The 19,590-nt window shown below is 40.5% G+C and overlaps 1 protein-coding gene across 1 annotated transcript in view; it reads left to right on the forward strand.

Annotated features, from left to right (window-relative positions):
• CDYL2 (chromodomain Y like 2) overlaps positions 1-19,590 on the forward strand; it is a 115,508-nt gene that overhangs the window by 85,571 nt on the left and 10,347 nt on the right. The window contains exons 4-6 of the mRNA XM_070761643.1: positions 10,890-11,107; positions 12,939-13,111; positions 18,974-19,184. Of these exons, the coding sequence (XP_070617744.1) occupies positions 10,890-11,107; positions 12,939-13,111; positions 18,974-19,184 (602 nt within the window). The remainder of the gene's footprint in view (positions 1-10,889; positions 11,108-12,938; positions 13,112-18,973; positions 19,185-19,590) is intronic.

Consider the following 19,590-nt stretch of genomic DNA (forward strand, 5'->3'; position numbering starts at 1 on the left):
AAACATTGAGACAAGCCCATCAAACACTGTTTTTCATTTTTTTAAATTGAAATACACATTTAAAAGAAAGAAAAACAATACCAAAAAAAAATTAACACAACATAGAAACAATGATACACACACACAAACATACACAAAATATTTGAATTAAAATGTTCTCATCCATTAACACTTGTCTCGAAAGTTTTTCTTACAGCTATTACAGTCGGCAAAACAAATTACTCTGGTTATTTAATTTATATACTGTACATGTTTGTTATGCTTTTTACTGCCTTACTTCTATCATTATTGCAATATTTCAGTTAATACAAATTATATACTTTATTATATATATATTAAAAGTTATTGTTTAAATCTCATTGTACTTCTTATTTTTATATCTAATTCATCATTATTAGTGATGGGTGAACCCAATGGTGTTCGGGTTCGGCAAGTTCTGTTGTGTTTGGGCCTGGGCCAGCCGTTGCTCCCACAGATGGGAGAGACGCAGCACAAAGTGAATGTGAAAGCCTGGCTGACAGCCAGGAAGATGTGGCAGACAGCCAGGAAGATGTGGCAGACAGCCAGGAGGACGAGGCCACTGGGACACAGGATTCAGCAGACAGCCCAGGGGGTTTGGCCTGCAGTCCCTCAGACAGTCTTTCCTCCCTGCGTTCTTCTGCAGATCAATATATTGATCTACGTAGCCGAAGAGCTATGCAAAGAAGGGATCGCTTTAAGGAGTATTACAAATCATTATAGGAGCACCTGGGCTGGGTGTGGTTCCTTTAATGAGGGCTAAAGGGATAAAAGGGAACAAAGGCCAAGGCAAACTGTGGCTGTTTATCTGTGTTGTTTTGTGGTTCCTGCTTCGAAGTTTCTTTGCCGTTGGAGTTTTCAACCCAGCTTTTTCAGACAAGTGGGAGGTGAAAACTCTGGGACTTGCTGTTTGCTTCAAAGATTCAAAAGGACTCCTGAAACGTCTTTGCTCATTCCAGGTTGTCTTTGTTTGTTTTTCCCTGTGTTTTTTGTATGTGGCTGAAGTAAGCCTTGCATTGTTTTCAGACATTAAGAACTGTTTTTTCAGTAAGCTATTTTTGTTTATCTAATACAAGTTTGCTGATTAGCAGAGCACATGTTTGATTTCTTTTCATTGGACTATTACACATTGCCGAACCAGTCAGGCAGAACAAGTTCAGACGAACTTCATGCAAAATTCGGCTGAACCCGAACCTGAACGGTTCATGGCGCCAAAGCTCTGCCCCCAGAATCTCTTCATGGGAGGGATTCCCCATCTCCTTCAAAGGGAGGTCTTTTCATGTAAAAAAAAATTATTTTTACAAAAAAGGACGCCACAGCAGCGCCGTAAGCAAAGAGAGGTCCTTTCACGTGAAAATAAAAACTTTTATTTTTACATGAAAAGACCTTCTTCTGCTTGAAGCGCCGCTGCAACATTCTTTTTCGTAAAAATAATAAAAAATTACATGAAAAGACCTCCCTTTGAAGGAGCTGGGAAATCCCTCCCACGAAGAGATTCCGGGGACGGAGCTTTGACGTCACGTATACCGGCAAGTTGCTAAGGACGCCAAAGTGATCATGTCCTGGATTCCATGGAATCCAGGAAGTGATCACTTTGACGTCCTTAGCAAACTGCCGGTATACGTGATGTCAAAGCTCCGCCCCCAGAATCTCTTTGTGGGATTCCCCAGCTCCTTTTGTGCCTCCCTCCCAGCCTCCCGACCGACTGACAGCTCCCCGGTGTTCGCCTTCCTCTGCCGCCACCAGTGCCCGGCTCCTCCTCCTCTTCTCAGCAGATGACAGCCGGGCGGTGGCTTTCACGGTGTTCGGCACGAACGCTGAACTAAATCACGAATTTTTAAAAAAATTCGGGTTTGGGTCCCGCATGTTGAACACCACAAAATTCAGTACGGACCCGAATTGTGCGGGTTCGGTTCCCCCAACACTAATCATTATACTCTTTTTTTTCCTTATTTTTAACCTTTTATAGAATGTGTTCCAAGTTTTGTAGTACTCTGAGTCTTCTTTATTGTTTAATTGACATTTTTAGAAGTAGAAAATTCTTAAATACTCTGTAAGGATCAAATGTGTGAACTACATTAAATTAGTGTGAATAGAATAGAATAGAACAGAATAGAATAGAATTCATTGTTGGCAAAGTATGAATAGACATACAAGGAATTTGTCTTTGGTACATATGCTTTCAGTGTATGTTAAAGAAAAGATACATTAGTCAAGAATCATGAGGTACTATACTTTATGATTGTTACAGGATACAAATAAGCAGTCAGGAAACAGATTATTTATATTAATATAAATCATAAGAATACAAGCAACAAGTTACAGTCATACAGTCATAAACGGGAGGAGATGGGTGATAGGAACGATGAGAAGACTAATAGTAATAGTAATGCAGACTTAGTAAATAGTTTGATAGTGTTGAGGGAATAATCTATCTTATCTGTCTGTCTAATATATATGTGTGTGTGTGTGTGTGTGTGTGTCACATGTTTTTGCTGATATTGAATATATATATATATATATATATATTTGATCTATCTATCTATCTATCTATCTATCTATCTATCTAATATCTGTCTGTCTGTCTGTCTGTCTGTCTGTCTGCCTGTCCGCCCATCCGCCCATCCATCCATCTATCTATATCTATCCATAAATCCATCCATCCATCCCAGAACTACTGATCTGGTAGTGAGGTTTTAATGATAATAAATTGGCTTAGGGTGCATTCTGTTTTATAGTGGTTGTGGTTGTTTTAAATTTAATTTGCCTGTAGTTTTTTCACAGAATCTCATAAAGGTCTCTTAGGATTCCATGGAGTAAATTTGAAACCTCTTAAAGAAGGATTTTCAGCTGTTTGGACTCATATTGTTCGGTGTGATTTACCACTGAGCTTTGGCATGCTTTGATGCAATCTCCGCCTTGTTAAATTTTCACATCGCTGTTAAGTTTGCAAACTATACTGTACATGATGAGCTTCAGAGTTACTTACTTTCTAGACAGTGCAGTCCCTGCAGCGAGAGCTGGATATTTTAATTTAAGACAGATTTTTAGCTATAAATTAGCATTTTCACATCCCTGGTAAAACTTTTTCCAGCTGTCCCAATGGCAGAAATTGCTGTATTACAATCCCAATCTAAGCCCTGCACTGTTGTTTTTCCAAGCAATGAAAGGAGCAAGCATGGTCCGAGGAAGGAAAATTACTGGTCAAGATGGAAGGAATGTGTCAGAGTGTGCACAGGTCTATCATAGGTATCAACCCACAAACAAGTACAGCCAACATTGGTTTGTATCAATTGGTGGTTTTATTTATTTATTTGTTTATTTATTTAATTCAACTTCTATTCCGCCCAATCCCAAAGGAATCAGGGCAGCTTACAACAGTATAAAATACAAAAATAGTAAAAATAAGTCAAATATAGAATCTGAGCTATAAAACCTTAATTAAAAGCCATAATAAACTAACCCAACATACATACCTGACATTCATACAATCTGGCCATGATTGTTGTTGGTTCATGACACCCAGGCCTGCCAGCATCTGCAAAACACTCCATTTTTGCCTTAATCTGTTTTTGATCATTGTTATTTTTTATCAATTTACTTTAACCTTGCCTGTTTGACTAGTAGAAAGCTTCTCTTCCAAGTCGTCCCAGAAGTTCTAGGACAAAGGTCTTCAAACTTGGCAACTTTAATACTTGTGGACTTCAACTCCCAGAATTCTCCAGCTGGCTGGAGAATTCTGGGAGTTGAAGTCTACAAGTATTAAAGTTGCCAAGTTTGGGGACCCCGGTTCTAGGAGATGAAAGGAACACGGCTTTAGGTCTTACTCACATATTCAACTTGGTAATACAGTGTTCCCTCGATTTTCGCGGGTTCGAACTTCGCGAAAAATCTATACCACGGTTTTTCAAAAATATTAATTAAAAAATACTTCGCGGATTTTTTCCCTATACCACGGTTTTTCCTGCCTGATGATGTCATGTGTCATCGCCAAACTTTCGTCTGCCTTTAATAATTTTTTTAAAAATAAACTTTAATAAATAAACATGGTGAGTAATAATCTAAATGGTTTCTAAGGGAATGGGAAATTGCAATTTAGGGGTTTAAAGTGTTAAGGGAAGGCTTGTGACACTGTTCATAGCCAAAAATTGTGTATTTACTTCCGCATCTCTACTTTGCGGAAATTCGACTTTCGTAGGCGGTCTCGGAACGCATCCCCCGCAAAAATCGAGGGAACACTGTAACTCTCCCTGTGCTTTATTACAAGTTCACTATATTTCCATAGCCTTTTAATTTTGATATTAAGTTTAAAACTAACCAAGCTGGACATTTTTTGTCACAACAACTGCTGCTTCTTTAACTAATCTAATTAAACACATTGGACAAACACAACCAGTGGTTTATGTGGGAGATAACTCATAGTACCCAATTGTAATTTGTAGATTACATCAATGACATTATATGCACCAATAAATCACATATTAGTGTTCTTCCACTTAACACTTGTGGAAGGGAGAAGGAGAGGATAATAAAATTTCATTACTAACTTCAGATGGACTCGTACAAACTAATTGGAGGGGATCCCTCTATATGATTAATAATCACCATCTGTAATCACTCCACAAACTTATTCAAGTAGGACTCCATTAAATGTATTGCATATTTTACTCAGGAGAAGAATTAATTAAAGTCTGCTTGGAGAGATAGAATGAATTCTATAATAATAATAATCAACTAGATGAAAGCTCCTCTGATACTGGATGTTTAAACTAATTTCAAAATAATTTAATGAGCATGGTAATGGTGAGGAATGGTCCACTGTATAAAGTTAGATGCACAATTGAAACAGAGCCATTGAAATCAAGTTTGTTGAAATGGAAACAAATTCCATTTGTTTCAGTCAATTGGTTTTTTTCGCAGTATAGATCCAGTCCTTTTCTTGTTGGAGTATAGTACTTATAGTCATGACAATGAGTTTTGCGATTGTTCAATCACAAATTCTATTGACATTTTTTTCTTTCAACAGCCTCGTAAGACTGTACTCAGATTCCAGTTATGTTAAGTGAAAGACTTCTACTACCTTTGGTTATTCCCAGAGAGACTAATTTACTTTGAATTTGCTAAACAGACCATCAGGTCTTTAACTAAGCAAAGATGAAGCCGGTTCAAATCAAGATCCCACTGGTATAACATTTGATGCTAACTGAAATTACAGTAGACAATTTCATCTTTATTTGTTCCAGCTCAATATATACTGCTCAAAAAAATAAAGGGAACACTCAAAGAACACATCCCAGATCTGAATGAATGAAATATTCTCATTGAATACTTTGTTCTGTACAAGGTTGAATGTGCACAACAGCATGCAAAATTGATTGTCAATCAGGGTTGCTTCCTAAGTGGACAGTTTGATTTCATATAGGTTTGATATACAGTAATCCCTCGCTACTTCACGGTTCATCTTTTGCGGATTCGCTACTTCATGGGTTTTCAAAGGGAGCTTAAATCCATTAAATCCATTGAAAATTTTAAATACATTAAAAATTCATAAAATTATTCTACAGTACTACTGTGCTCTATTAAAGAAACTGGTAGGATATCATATGTAGTTCCAGATGAGAAACATTATAGAATGACTGTTTAATGCAAAGGGTGGGTTTTAAAAGTCCAAATACTCGTTGAATACATAAAAAAATATATTTCCTCTACTTCATGGAAATTCGTTTTTCATGAGTGGTCCCCGTGAAAAATGAGGGATCACTGTACATGGAATTATATTGTGTTGTTTAAGTGTTCCCTTTATTTTTTTGAGCATGTATATGAAGTCAGGTCTCCTTCAGTTGCATTTGAGTCTTTATCAAACATTAAGGTGGACCGATGCAATTTTTTGGGAATGTTGTTGCTGTCCATTTTAGGAATAATTTTGTCAACTTCCCAGTCTACCTCTCATCTAAGGATTAAATAAACCCAATTCACCAAAATTCCCCCTGTCCAGATAGGGATCATCATTTCAGAAGCTCTAGTGACCAACAACTAAGCTCACGGTGAATACAAATTCATTAGAATATGTGTTTCTTAATATATTTCCAGCCAGACATTTATGATAGAACTATTCTAATACAGTAAGTTTGTAAAAATCAATATGTACATCACAAAATATATACAGTTATAAAGAAAAGCAAATTAGGAAAACAGTATATAAATAATTAAAGGAATAGCAATGAAATAATAATCAAATTAAGGCATAATAAAAAAAAACTTAATAGCTAACCTTATTAATCTGTTGTAGAACATAATTCTAAAATATGAACCATCACTGAAATAAGCTTTGGACGTTTTGTAAGGGATGGACAAATCATTCATTCATTGTTCATTTATTCATTACAGTGATCCCCCGCTCGTTGCGAGGGTTCCGTTCCAGGACCCCCCGCAACGAGCGGGTTTTCGCGAAGTAGCGCTGCGGAAGTAAAAACACCATCTGCGCATGTGCAGATGGTGTTTTTAACTTCCGCAGCGCTAGCGAGGAGCCGAAGATTGGGGGCGGCGCGGGTGTTTTAAAACGTCGCCGCCGACATAGGGGGCTTGCTAGCACCCCCCCGAACCCCCAACCCGGGTTTGGGGGGGTGCTAGCAAGCCCCCCATGTCGGCGGGGACGTTTTAAAACACCCGCGCGGCTTTCCAATGAGTCCCGAAGACAAACGCGGAAGTTTGACGTTTGTCTTCGGGACTCATTGGAAAGCTCCGATCGTTTTAAAGCAGGCACGCCGTTCTCCGCTGACTCCTAAAGCGGGGAAGTTCGCCAGGAGTCAGCGGAGAACGGCGCAACTGTTTTAAAACGATCGGAGCTTTCCAATGAGTCCCGAAGACAAACGCGGAAGTTTGACGTTTGTCTTCGGGACTCATTGGAAAGCTCCGATCGTTTTAAAACAGTTGTGCCGTTCTCCGCTGACTCCTGGCGAACTTCCCGGGCGAAGGGCGGGCGAGCGGGTGCTGGGGGGGGCTTCGCCCTCCCGCCAGCAAGAGGGGGAAGACCCAGGGAAGCCGCCCAGCAGCTGATCTGCCGGGCGCCATCTACGCATGCGTGCCCATAGAAAAAAGGGCACGCATGCGCAGATGGTGTTTTGACTTCCGGGTTCAAAAATCGCAAATTACCCTGTTCGCAATGGTCGGGGACGCAATAACCGTATATTGATTGTATTAAAACATTTTACATTTTCTGCTTTAAAAGCATTCAAAAGGGCTTAGACATAATCTTCCATGAAGAATTTTATTTAAACCTGTACAAGAGATCGTATTTAAATGCATATTCTCAAAACACATTTTGCTTCACATAGATTAAAAGTATTTCATACTAAGTTTTAGGAAAGCTTCAGATACACGTTTCAAAACGTGTCCCTCGCTCCAAAGGCATATTTTGGTACTTCTTTGGATTTATTTAAAATTAACTGCATTACAAAATTCAGAGAAAAATAATATATAGAGAAGTACCCATATTTAAACCAAATATTAGACAACAAATTTGGATCAGATCTTGAATAGTTACAATCCTGCTTTCCAACAGATTAATAGATTATTTAACAAAGTGGGGGTCTTTAAAATGGCTTCAGTGGCCAGTAACTTCAATATATTTATCATCTGATATATATCAAGATTATAAAGAACAATAGTAAGTAATGAAACTAGAAACAGAAAATAAAAAGGAAAGGAAAATAAAGATGATAAAGAAGCCACTTCTCATCTTCTCGACAGTGGCTATAAATACATTTATATTTTGCCCTCATTCTCTGAAACTACCTCGTCATTTCCTTTCTTCTACAAGCTACCATTTCTAACCTTAAAACCCATAAATCTCAAGTTCATGTTTCTCTTTTTCAGCAAAAAAAATTCTATAAAGCTTACATTGGGGGCCACTATCAACTGCCCTAATATATGAGGTTAAACTCTACTTAAACCCCTCACTGCAGGGCAAAATGAGGAAGGAGAGGACAGGAGGGAAGAGGAGGAGGAAGAGAGGAGGAGGAGATGATGATCCGCCTTGCATATCAAAAGTGGCATTCTGGGTGAACTGTTCTTTGATATCAAAACAGCAGTAAAATTAACACGTCCTTGTTTTCTGACCCCAAATCAATCCACATATTCCTTCCCTTTTGAAGATAAGCGAGTCTATGGAGAGGGGCGGCATACAAATCCAATAAATAAATAAAGGAAGGAAGGAAGGAAGGAAGGAAGGAAGGAAGGAAGGAAGGAAGGAAGGAAGGAAGGAAGGAAGGAAGGAAGGAAGGAAGGAAGGAATGTCATCCTTACAGTGGTCTGATTAATTGACAATAGTAAGTTCCCAGGAAGGGAAGAAAAAAAAATCCTAGCCATCACTCCCATTCATTGTGGGAACATCACCTTTTAAATCAGCATCTCATCGTTGCTTCCTTCAGTAGACAAGTCAGAAAAATGTCTAGAGTAATTCATGTAGCTTCTGCTCTGGCAATCTCACACTACTTACCAGAGCTTATAAAACATTAACGAGATCCATCCTAGAATATAACTCATCTGTTTGGAACCCATACTGCATTTCTGACATTATCTTCAAAAATGTCCAGAGATACTTCACCAGAAGAGCTCTTCACTCCTCTAACCGTAACAGAACACCCTACGAAACCAGACTTACAATCCTGGGTCTAGAAAGCTTAGAACTAAGACGCCTCAAACATGATCTAAGTATTGCCCACAAGATCATATGCTGCAACGTCCTGCCTGTCAAAGACTACTTCAGCTTCAACCACAACAACACAAGAGCCCACAACAGATACAAGCTTAATATTAACCGCTCCAAACTTGACTGTAAAAAATACGACTTTAGTAATCGGATTGTCGAAGCGTGGAATTCACTACTGGACTCTGTAGTATCATCCCCTAACCCCCAACACTTTACCCTTAGACTATCCACGGTTGACCTCACCAAGTTCCTAAGAGGTCAGTAAGGGGCGTACATAAGCGCACCAGAGTGCCTACCTCCCCTGTCCTATTGTCTCTCCTATATCTCCTATATCTTCTCTTCTATACCTATATCTTTTCGTGCTATTCTCTCATAGTTATATTTTACTCCTTTATTTTCTCCTCTGTTCCCCCTTTAATACATTCTACCTCTATAAACCTCATTGTGTATTATTGTGTATTGGACAAAACAAATAAATAAATGCCCAAACCAAGTAATTTCCAATGGGTGGGATGGTCAAAGTCTGAAGCAGCATTATTTCCACTGACCATATTTCCACCAACCAGTATTGAGTTGATAGCCGGTATGGGCTACACTGCATATCAGTAACGAATATGGAGCTGCACACACAGCTCCGTGTTGCCATTGTGCACGCACACGCGCCCCAGTGAGATTTTGCTTCTGCGCATGCACAGAAGGAAAATATCACTGGGGTGTGAAGTGTAAATATTGTGAAGTGTAAACATATCTGGAAATCAAATAGTTGCAAAAGTGGTTAATATTTACTTTATCTGTTTATATTTCATGGGGGGTTTTGTACGTCTTGTTTATATGTGGTTTGTTTATAACTAAAAAACTCAATAAAGATTAAAAGTAAAAGACAATACATTCTTTCAGTCCTAATCAGTAGACATCAGGCATAGCAATAGCATTTAGCATGTATATACCGCTTCACATTGCTTTATAGCCCTCTCTAAGTGGTTTACAGAATCAGCCTATATTGCCCCCAACAATCTGGGTCCTCATTTTACCCACTTTGGAAGGATGGACGGTTGAGTCAACCTTGAGCCTGATGAGATTTGATCTGCCAAACTGCTGGCAGCTGGTGATCAGAAGAAGTAGCCTGCAGCACTTCACTCTAACCACTGCACCACCGTGGCTCTGATGTTTATCTCTGCTTTTGGATCAGGGGTGGGTTCCACTTACGTCCACATTGCAACATTTTGTGCATGGGCACTCACTCCGCTTGCACACACGCACTTATCCCCTCGGGCAATTCTGCTTTTGCACATGCTCAGTAGCTATAATCTGCCCAACACAGCTGGGAAGCTGATCAGCTGTGCTTCGGACAAAGGAATAATGTAAAAAGTACATGGCATCGGACCAGAATACCTCTGGAACCGTCTTTTGCTGCACTAATCCCAGCGGCCGATAAGGTCCCACAGAGTTGGCCTTCTCCAAGTCCCATCGACTAAACAATGTTGTCTGGCTGGCCCCAGGAGAAGAGCCTTCTCTGTGGAGGCCCCGGCCCTCTGGAATCAACTCCCCCCAGAGATCAGAACTGCCCCCACCCTCCTTGTCTTTTGCAAATTACTTAAGACCCACCTGTATCACCAGGCATGAGGGAATTGAGACATCTCCCCCAGGCTTTTATAGTTTTATGTATGGTATGCTTGTGTTGCATGGTTTTTAAATGATGGGTCATTAAGATGCTTTTTTAATATTAGTTTGTTTACATTTTCACACTGTTTTATTATTGTTGTGAGCCGCCCCAAGTCTTCGGAGAGGGGCAGCATACAAATCTAATTAATAATAATAATAATAATAATAATAATAATAATAATAATAATAATAATAATTTAAAAAAATAAATAAAAATTAAAAAAAATAATCCCAGGAGTGGGCAGGTCCTTTTTCAAGCAGTAGCAGAGGAAAAAACTTCAAAACAACTTTAAAAATTTATGAAAAAAATTCAGAAAAAATGATGGCACCGCCCATAGATTGGCACCGACTGAACCGGATCTGTGACACCATGGTGGCATTCACCAGTGGGTCGCTACCGGTTTTTGTGACCCAGTCCGAACCGGCAGGAGCCCACCCCCGCTTTGGATCGATGGAGAGATTAACTTGTGTTCCTACCTCCCCTTTTGCTTTTTGAAAGGTTCCTCTCTTGCAAATGGCGGTCTGAATCTCCCTACCACCGTGAAACGGAAACTGGAGAGTGAAAAGGGTTACGTCTTCGATAAGAGACTCAGGTACAGCGTGCGTCAGAATGAAAGCAACTGTCGGTTTAGAGACATTGTTGTACGCAAAGAAGATGGATTCACACACATCCTCCTGTCCAGTCAGACCTCAGATAACAATGCACTGACTCCAGAGGTACGCAGGTGAACAGCCAATCGTAGAGAACAGCGGGAGGTGATCAATAGCCATAAAAGCATCCCTCTGTTTATAATTTATCCCGTAATGAAATAACCCCCTTGAATTCCATTTCTGATTTTAATTTTGAAGGGTAGACCAAAACGGGGGCTGCACGTTTGAAGTACATGCACGAGTTTGTCAATGTTTACTTATATTATTATTATTTTACTTTTCCTGTCACATTCGTATGTAGAGACGGATTTAGCTCCAGGTATCAAAGCTTTCCTATATCTTGGATTACTGTATATATTTTTCTGAGCTTCTTCGTCAAGGGTGCAATCAATCTGAAGGACATAAATATTTGAGAGATTAGCTGGAAGGCAGAGAAAAAGTCACCCCTTAGGACAATTAAAAATTAAACTTACACTGGTTGAAGGTTTGGGTGTCTGTGGGGATATTATGCAATTAATAATCCTTCTTAAAGAGAAAAACTTGAGATAATTTGGTAACTGTCTTTCAGTACTTGAGGGGTGTCATAGAGAAGTGGGAGCCAATGTATTCTCCAAAGACTCAGAGGACAAGACAAGATATAAGATTCTTAGAATAATAAAGTTGGAAGGGACCTTGGAGGTCTTCTAGTCCAACCCCCTACTTAGGCAGGAAACCCTACACAACTTCAGACAAATGGTTATCCAACATCTTAAAAACTTCCAGTGTTGGAGCATTCACAACTTTTGGAGGCAAGTTGTTCCACTGATTAATTGTTCTGTCAGGAAGTTTCTCCTTAGTTCTAAGTTAGTTAATTAGTTGGTTGGTTGGTTGGTTGGTTGGTTGGTTGGTTGGTTGGTTGGTTGGTTAGTTAGTTAGTTAGTTAGTTAGTTAGTTAGTTAGTTAGTTAGTTAGTTTGATTTATATGCCATTGCTTCTCTCCTTGTTTAGTTGCTTCTCTCCTTGTTTAGTTTCCACCCATTGCTTCTTGTCCCACCGTCAGGTGCTTTGGATAATAGTTGGACTCCTTCTTCTTTGTGGCAGCCCCTGGGATATTGGAAGACTGCCATCATGTCTCCCCTCGTCCTTCTTTTCATTAAACTAGACATACCCCAGGTCCCACAACCATTCTTCATATGTTTTAGCCTCCAGTCCCCTAATCATCTTTGTTGCTCTTCTCCACCATGTAATGGGTGGAAGCTTGTTAAAGAGAGATCCAACCTAAAACTAAGGAGAATTTTCCTGAAAATGGGAAGAATTCATAATAAGTCTCTATATTCTATGCTATTCTTTATTCTATTCTCTCTATTTATTCTCTATTCTATTCTCTATATTTATTCCCTATTCTATTCTCTATTCTTTCTATTCTCTCTTCACTATTTTATTCTATTCTCTATTCTGTTCTATTCTATTTTTTGTTTTGTCCTGTCCTGTCCTGTCCTATCCTATCCCATTCTTCCAGTTCCATGGAAAGAGACTTTTCCATAGACCGAAGGAGGCATTGGTTTCACCTGCTATCGGCTTCCCATTGCCGAAAGCTTTGCTTGTTTGCACAGCCCAGTTTTCGGCATGCCACGGGTCAATACCAGTCCTACTGAGCAAAGATCACAGCACCCTTGTGTTCCTTCCCTTTGTCTCCTCCTCTTCCTCATCTCGATCACTGTACATTGTTGCCTTTGATGTTAGGAAGCATCTCAAGAGCGGATGTGAAATATAGATTTGAAAAACATTTGACAAACGGTTGGTGGCAAGCAAAGAAGCTGTTATCCTGAGTCAGATTTGAACAAGCTAAAAAAACAAATACAGGATAAATATTCCATGATTCATGTCAAAAACTGGACTGTTGATTGTTTCTCTACAGATTATGAAGGAGGTCCGAAGAGCCCTTTGCAATGCGTCCGCTGATGATAGCAAACTCCTGCTACTAAGTGCTGTAGGCAGTGTGTTTTGCAGCGGCTTGGACTATTCCTACCTAATTGGAAGGTTATCCAGCGACCGAAGAAAAGAAAGCACCCGGATCGCTGAGGCTATAAGGTGAATTTGGGGTTTTGGAATCCTCCGGTCAGAAAAATCCAGCCTACAACCAAGGCTTTGCGCATGCACAGAGGGTTAAAAAAATAAAATGGCGGCATCCAGGCAAGTGGGCGGAGCCTTGAGTTGCTGCTGCTACTGGTTCACCAAACCACTGGCAGCCGCCACTACCCATACACCCATACTGGGCTGAACTGGTAGCATTTCATCTCTGGTTTTATTTATTTTAACATCTGAACTGGGTTGGGTTGGCCAAATGAACGTGTAGTTTTACATTTAGATTTTCTTGATGTAGTGTATATTTGCTCAGCTGGGTTGATGCACCCTTCTTACTATTTCTCCTCCTATCTGTAATTCTTTTGCTGCCACATTGAGTTCTTAAACCCAGCTGTAGGTAGAAGTAATTGTATAGTAAGAAATTTGAGAGATGTTCTCTTTATCCAATTATCAATAGGACTTTGTGATCTAAACAAATTATTATTTTGCCCATGACAATATGGGCTAAGATGGTGCTATCATCTTCATAAAAATAGACTTTCAACAAGCACTTTAGCTTCAACCACAACAATACACGAGCACACAACAGATACAAACTCAAAATGAACCACCCCAAACTTGACTGTAGAAAATACGACTTTATTTATTTAATTAATTAATTAAATAAATAATTAATTTGTATACCGCCCCTCTCTGTAGACTTGGGGCGGCTCACAACAGTAATAGGGGAAAAAAACAATGTACAATACATTGCAACAGAGTGGTCTACCTGACTCTGTGGTTTCGTCACCAAACTCCCCAAACTTTACCCTTAGACTGTCCACTGTTGACCTCACCCCATTCCTAAGAGGTCAGTAAGGGGCGTGCATAAGCGCACCAGCGTACCTTCCATCCCCTGTCCAATTGTTCCCTCTTATCAGTACCCATCTTATGTATATAAACAATGTTATATCTATGTATATTACAAATGCATACAGTACTTGACAAATAAATATAATGAATAAATATAATAAGTAAATAAAAATAAATAAATAAAAAGCAGCCAAACAGAGAATAACAAGAGATCTATCCTTTTCCTGTACTTATCCATTATATTTGATAGGTTACTTAATATTGAATAATTACTTATAGGTTGCTTGTTGCAATGTGTGCCCAGTCCAAATATATCTTTGCTTCTTCCATATTCCATTCTGGAATTCGTGTTATGGAATTCTTCCAGAACAGTGGTGGATTGCTCCCGGTTCAGACCAGTTCTTAGAATCGGTAGCAGTGGGGGCAGGAACCTCCACCCACCCACCCAGGATGCTTCTGCAGATGCACAGAAGTGTTATCCATATGCATGAGTATGAATCGGTAACAAACAAATTCAGAACCCTCTATTGTTGTGGATGCTCCATCACACGAGCTTTGGGGGAAAAAGACTGCAGACCCATTTGTCTGGAATGGCATAGGATCTTCTGCTTATTTATTATTTATTTTATTTAATTGGATTTATATGCCGCCCCTCTCCAAGGACTCGGGGCGGATCACAGCATGTACAGAAAAACAGGAAACAATAATAACAATCCAATTATACCTTAAAAAACAATTAAAATTCTAATTAAAAACTATCAATATCATTCATTCAGCAGTCAATCTAAGCATTCATCAGTCAGGGGGGAAGGTCTAAGGAACCCCAGGCCTGGCGACAAAGATGAGTTTTTAAACTTTTTCAGAAGGCAAGGAGGGTGGGGGCAGTACGAATCTCTGGGGGGAGCTGATTCCAGAGGGCCGGGGCCCCCACAGAGAAGGCTCTTCCCCTAGGTCCCACCAGCCGACATTGTTTGGTCAACGGGACCCTAAGGAGACCAACTCTGTGGGACCTCACCGGTCGCTGGGATTCGTGCGGCAGAAGGCGGTCTCGGAGATAATCTGGTCCTATGCCATGTAGGGCTTTATAGGTCATAACCAACACTTTGAATTGCTTGAGCAAGGGGTTGGACTGGAAGACCTCTAAGGTCCCTTCCAACTCTAGTATCCTGTTTTATGTTAGGTAGGAAGCCTAACATGCCTAGATCATACTACCCTGTAAGATTTGGAACTACGATCCCGTCTTGTTCTCTTGAGTTCTACACATTTTTAAATTTAATCCTTGGCTTTTTGTTGGAACAGATATAATTCATTACTTGTCTGTGCCAAGCATTTAATATTTTACTTTCATGAATACTGGAGTCATTTGAAAAAGGAAATTTAGTGTTGGTAGAATATTCATACTGACAGCTGGGATTCCCCTGAACTAAAACAGACCTAACTTTTTCTGTCTAGAAGTGTCTCTTGATATGGTTTTGCAATTTGATGAATAATTATTCCTTTAAAAAGTCTTCTTTGTCGAAATCAAATTAGCAGAACTGTTAAAATTCTATAAGGCATGTTGTTTTTCATTCTGTCAAATTTTATACCAAAGTTTGAGATTTTTCTTTGATTAGTTCAATAAACCAAATTCTATACACCACCAACAATATAAAAAGATTCTCTGGGTTGAATAATTTTGAGCATAATATTGTCAGAAAATAATGACAGCTTATGTTCTTCTGTGGTTGGTTTTATTCCTTAAAATTTTACATGGTTGATGTATTCAAGTTGCCAAAAGTTGTAGAATGAAAATTATATGAATGAAAAAATGAAGCTATAGCAGTAGTTTTCAACTTGGGGGGGGGGGGCGAACGACCGTTTCACAGGGGTCGCCTAAGACGATAGGAAAAGATAAATTTCCCATGGTGTTAGGAACTAAAGCTTCTACTCTGGCGCCTTGCAACACATTTTTGCAATCCGACCAATCAGGTGTTTACGGTGGAAGTGTCCCACTGACCTTCCTGCCAATTAGCTTAAAGCTCTGTTGGGAGAATTGACGCTACAATATGAGGAACAGTATTAAGGAATCGCAGCATTAGAAAGATTGAGAACCACTGAGCTATAGGATCTCCTGCTTGAGCAGGGGTTTGACTAAAAGAACTCCAAGGTCCCTTTCAACTCTGTGATTTTACATTGTAAGAAAAAGAACGGGGAGAACACTGTCTTGTCCCTTTCAATATATTGTGTATTGCTCCAAAGCCATTCACTATTGACTTTTTGTCCTTTATAAATACACTGCATTGATGTCAAAAAAATTAGAGCTGCAACCCATTTTCTTCAGAATTGCAAACATGAAAGGTCATTCCAAAATTGTCAAAGGCTTTTTTGGCATAAAAGAAAATCAAAGCCCTTTTTGTGTGTGTTCTTTTGATTTGTCTTATCAATACCATTTGTGATGTGTCTGATATTATTTCTCTTTGCAAGAACTGCCATAAAAAGTTTGCAGTCCACATTTAGTAAGGAGATAGGTCTGAAAATTCAGATGATTTGAATACTTCTTTATTTTGTTTTTTAAAAGGATTTTTAAAAAGAAGAGCTTCTTTCCACGCCAAATAAAGTTCTTTATGCACCTGAATTTCATTCATTGCCCTGATTACAGGTTTCCTCAGAATGTCTTGGAAAGTTTTATAGTAAATTGTAGAGAAACTATAAGGTGTTCTAGATCCATTCAATTTCAGTTGTTTTACTCTTTATTCAACTTCATTTCCTGTTGCACATAGATAAAGACTATTTTGTGTTGATCTGTGATTTTTTTAAGTAGTGCCTCATTTAAATATTCATTTTTTTTTTCTTAATCAAATTGGCTCTTCTTTTCTGGCAGACACTTTTAATTCTTCAGTTTCTCTTTAGAAAAACCTGGATAGGCTGGGACTTGGAAACTCTGAGAAGTAGAGAAAAGTAGAACTGACTTTCAAACACAGCAATTACAAACATTGATTAGATGAAGGTTATCTGACTTCTCCTACTTCTGGTTTGGTTATCCATCCTCAGATTTCCCCTGAATTGCTGCTTTCCAAATGTAGTTTGATATACAGTAATACCTCGTCTTACGAACCTAATTGGTTCCCAGGGGAGGTTCGTAAGACGAAAAGTTCATAAGACGAAACATTGTCTCCCATAGGAAACAATGTAAAGTCAATTAATCCGTGCAACAACAAAAAAAACCCCGCAAAAAACCGCCGCCGCCCGGCTGTCACCTTTTGAAACAGCCGGGGGGGTTCCCAGCAGCCTCCTGAAACCGAATGCCAAACCTGAACTTCCGGGTTCGGTGTTCGGGAGGCCTCCGAGAAGCCCCCCGGATGTTTTAAAAGGTGACAGCCAGGCGGCGGAGCTTCCCAGCAGCCTCCCAAACGCCGAACCCGGAAGTTCGGGGGAGGTTCGTAAGATGAAAGGTTCGTAAAGTCAATTAATCCGTGCAACCAAAAAAAAAAACCTGCAAAAAAACCGCTGCCGCCTGGCTGTCACCTTTTAAAACAGCCTGGGGGGTTCCCAGCAGCCTCCTGAAACCGAATGCCAAACCCGAACTTCCGGGTTCGGCGTTCGGGAGGCCTCCGAGAAGCCCCCCGGCTGTTTTAAAAGGTGACAGCCAGGCGGCGGGGCTTCCCAGCAGCCTCCCGAACGCCGAACCCGGAAGTTCGGCACAAGTTCGGGTTCGGAAGGCCACTGGGAAGCCCCGCAGCCTGGCTGTCACCTTCTAAAACAGCCGGGGGGCTTCCCAGCAGCCTCCTGAACCCGAACGGCAAACCCAAACTTCCGAGTTCGGCGTTCGGGAGGCCTCCCGAACCTTGAACCCGAAAATTTTCTGAATCCCGGGTTCGTATCTCGGGTTGTTCGTAAGACGAGGGGTTCGTATCATGAGGTACTACTGTATTTAGAAGGCAGTAAGTCAAAGAAAACTAAGAATTACTAAAATTCTAAGCCAACATTGCTTTGGGCTCTGAGACTTCTAATTCAATATGTCTAGAGAACCCCAATTTGTAGAAAACTAAAGCAATCTTTCTCTTAACTCACTTTTTGAATTTTGTTAGCTTTTTCCCATGGTTTGATTCCATCATATTTCTGCTCTTTTCACCAGACTTCTTAAGGCAATGTCTTAAGATTTGTCTTCTTAGGGAAATGACTTCATTTACATGCAAATAGACTCTCAAAGTTAAAATATTGCCTTATTTGATGCCCATCTACATAATAGGAAGACAGGTTTTCAGATGCAAACTGTGGATTGTCCTATCCAATTTGGACTCGTGCCACGCTTCCGCCAGTTGCAGCCACGTAATCATGGTTCATTTTTGTCAATTATGTTTATACCAAATAACAATATCGTTTAATTCGGGAAGGCGTAATACAGGGCTGCAGCTCAAGTTCTATATACTCAGAAGATTCCAGGGATGGCGAAACTTTTTTGATTTGTGTGCCAAAAGAGGGGTGGCCCAGGGGGGGATAATCGCATGCTTGCCTGCCACACCTATAATTCCATGTGGGGGGCCCACATGCATGCACACGTGATCTCCCCTGGCTCCCCTGCACACAATGGCATGCCCATTTTTCACCCTCCCCAGGTTTCAAAGCCTTTCTAGGAGCTGGGACAGGGCAAAAAAGTCTTTCCCTACTCACCCTCAGAGGCCCTCCGGTGGCAGAAACTTGCCAACTTCTGGTTTGAACTGGAAGGCCCATTTTTTTGTTCTCCCCAAGCTCCAGAGCCTTATCCACACACCCCTGAAGGTTCTCTGGAGGCCAGAAACACTCCATTTGCTGACGGGGAAGGCCGATTTTGCCCTCCACAAGCTCCTAAAAAGGGTCTGGAGCTTGGGGAGAACAAAAAATGGGGCCTCCCCACCCCCTCCAGGGATAAGAACTTTCATTGGCTTTTGGAGAAATATGTAAAGAGTTGACTGCATGGAGTCCTGCCTGATGCAGTGACAAATGTTCTCATGAAACCAAGTAGTTCATTGTGACTTCCATCCGTATCTTCCATTACAGGGATTTTGTGAAGGCCTTTATTCAGTTTAAGAAGCCCATTGTGGTTGCCATCAACGGCCCTGCTCTAGGCTTGGGAGCATCCATTTTACCTCTCTGCGACATTGTGTGGGCCAGTGAAAAGGCCTGGTTCCAAACGCCCTACGCAACCATTCGGCTCACTCCTGCGGGCTGTTCATCGTACACATTTCCACAGATATTGGGCGTTGCTCTGGTAAGATTTCCTTCTTTCAGATCTCTATGGCCCCATTTCAGTTAAATTAGCTTGACACCCAGACCAGGCGAGGGTTCCACTTACCGGCCGCTCTCGGTACGCCCTCTGGGATCGTCGTATGTGCGCACGCCCATCGGCATGGGACTTTGCTTCTGCGCAAGTGCAGCAAGCAAAATATTGCGCAAGGATGCTCTTGTGCAAGAGATTTTGCCGATTTTCGGCGATTCCTTTGCTTCTGCCCATGCGCGGAAGCAAAAAACACCCAAAATTGGAAAAATCTCACAAACGAGATCATCCTTGTGTGAGATTTTGCTTGCTGCACATGCGCAGAAGTGACATTTCACATGTGCATGTGTGTGCATGCATCGGGACACGGAGATGCATGCACATCTCCATTTTCGCAGAG

Source organism: Erythrolamprus reginae, chromosome 9 (genome assembly GCF_031021105.1).
Source record: "Erythrolamprus reginae isolate rEryReg1 chromosome 9, rEryReg1.hap1, whole genome shotgun sequence".
Lineage (NCBI taxonomy): Eukaryota > Metazoa > Chordata > Lepidosauria > Squamata > Dipsadidae > Erythrolamprus > Erythrolamprus reginae.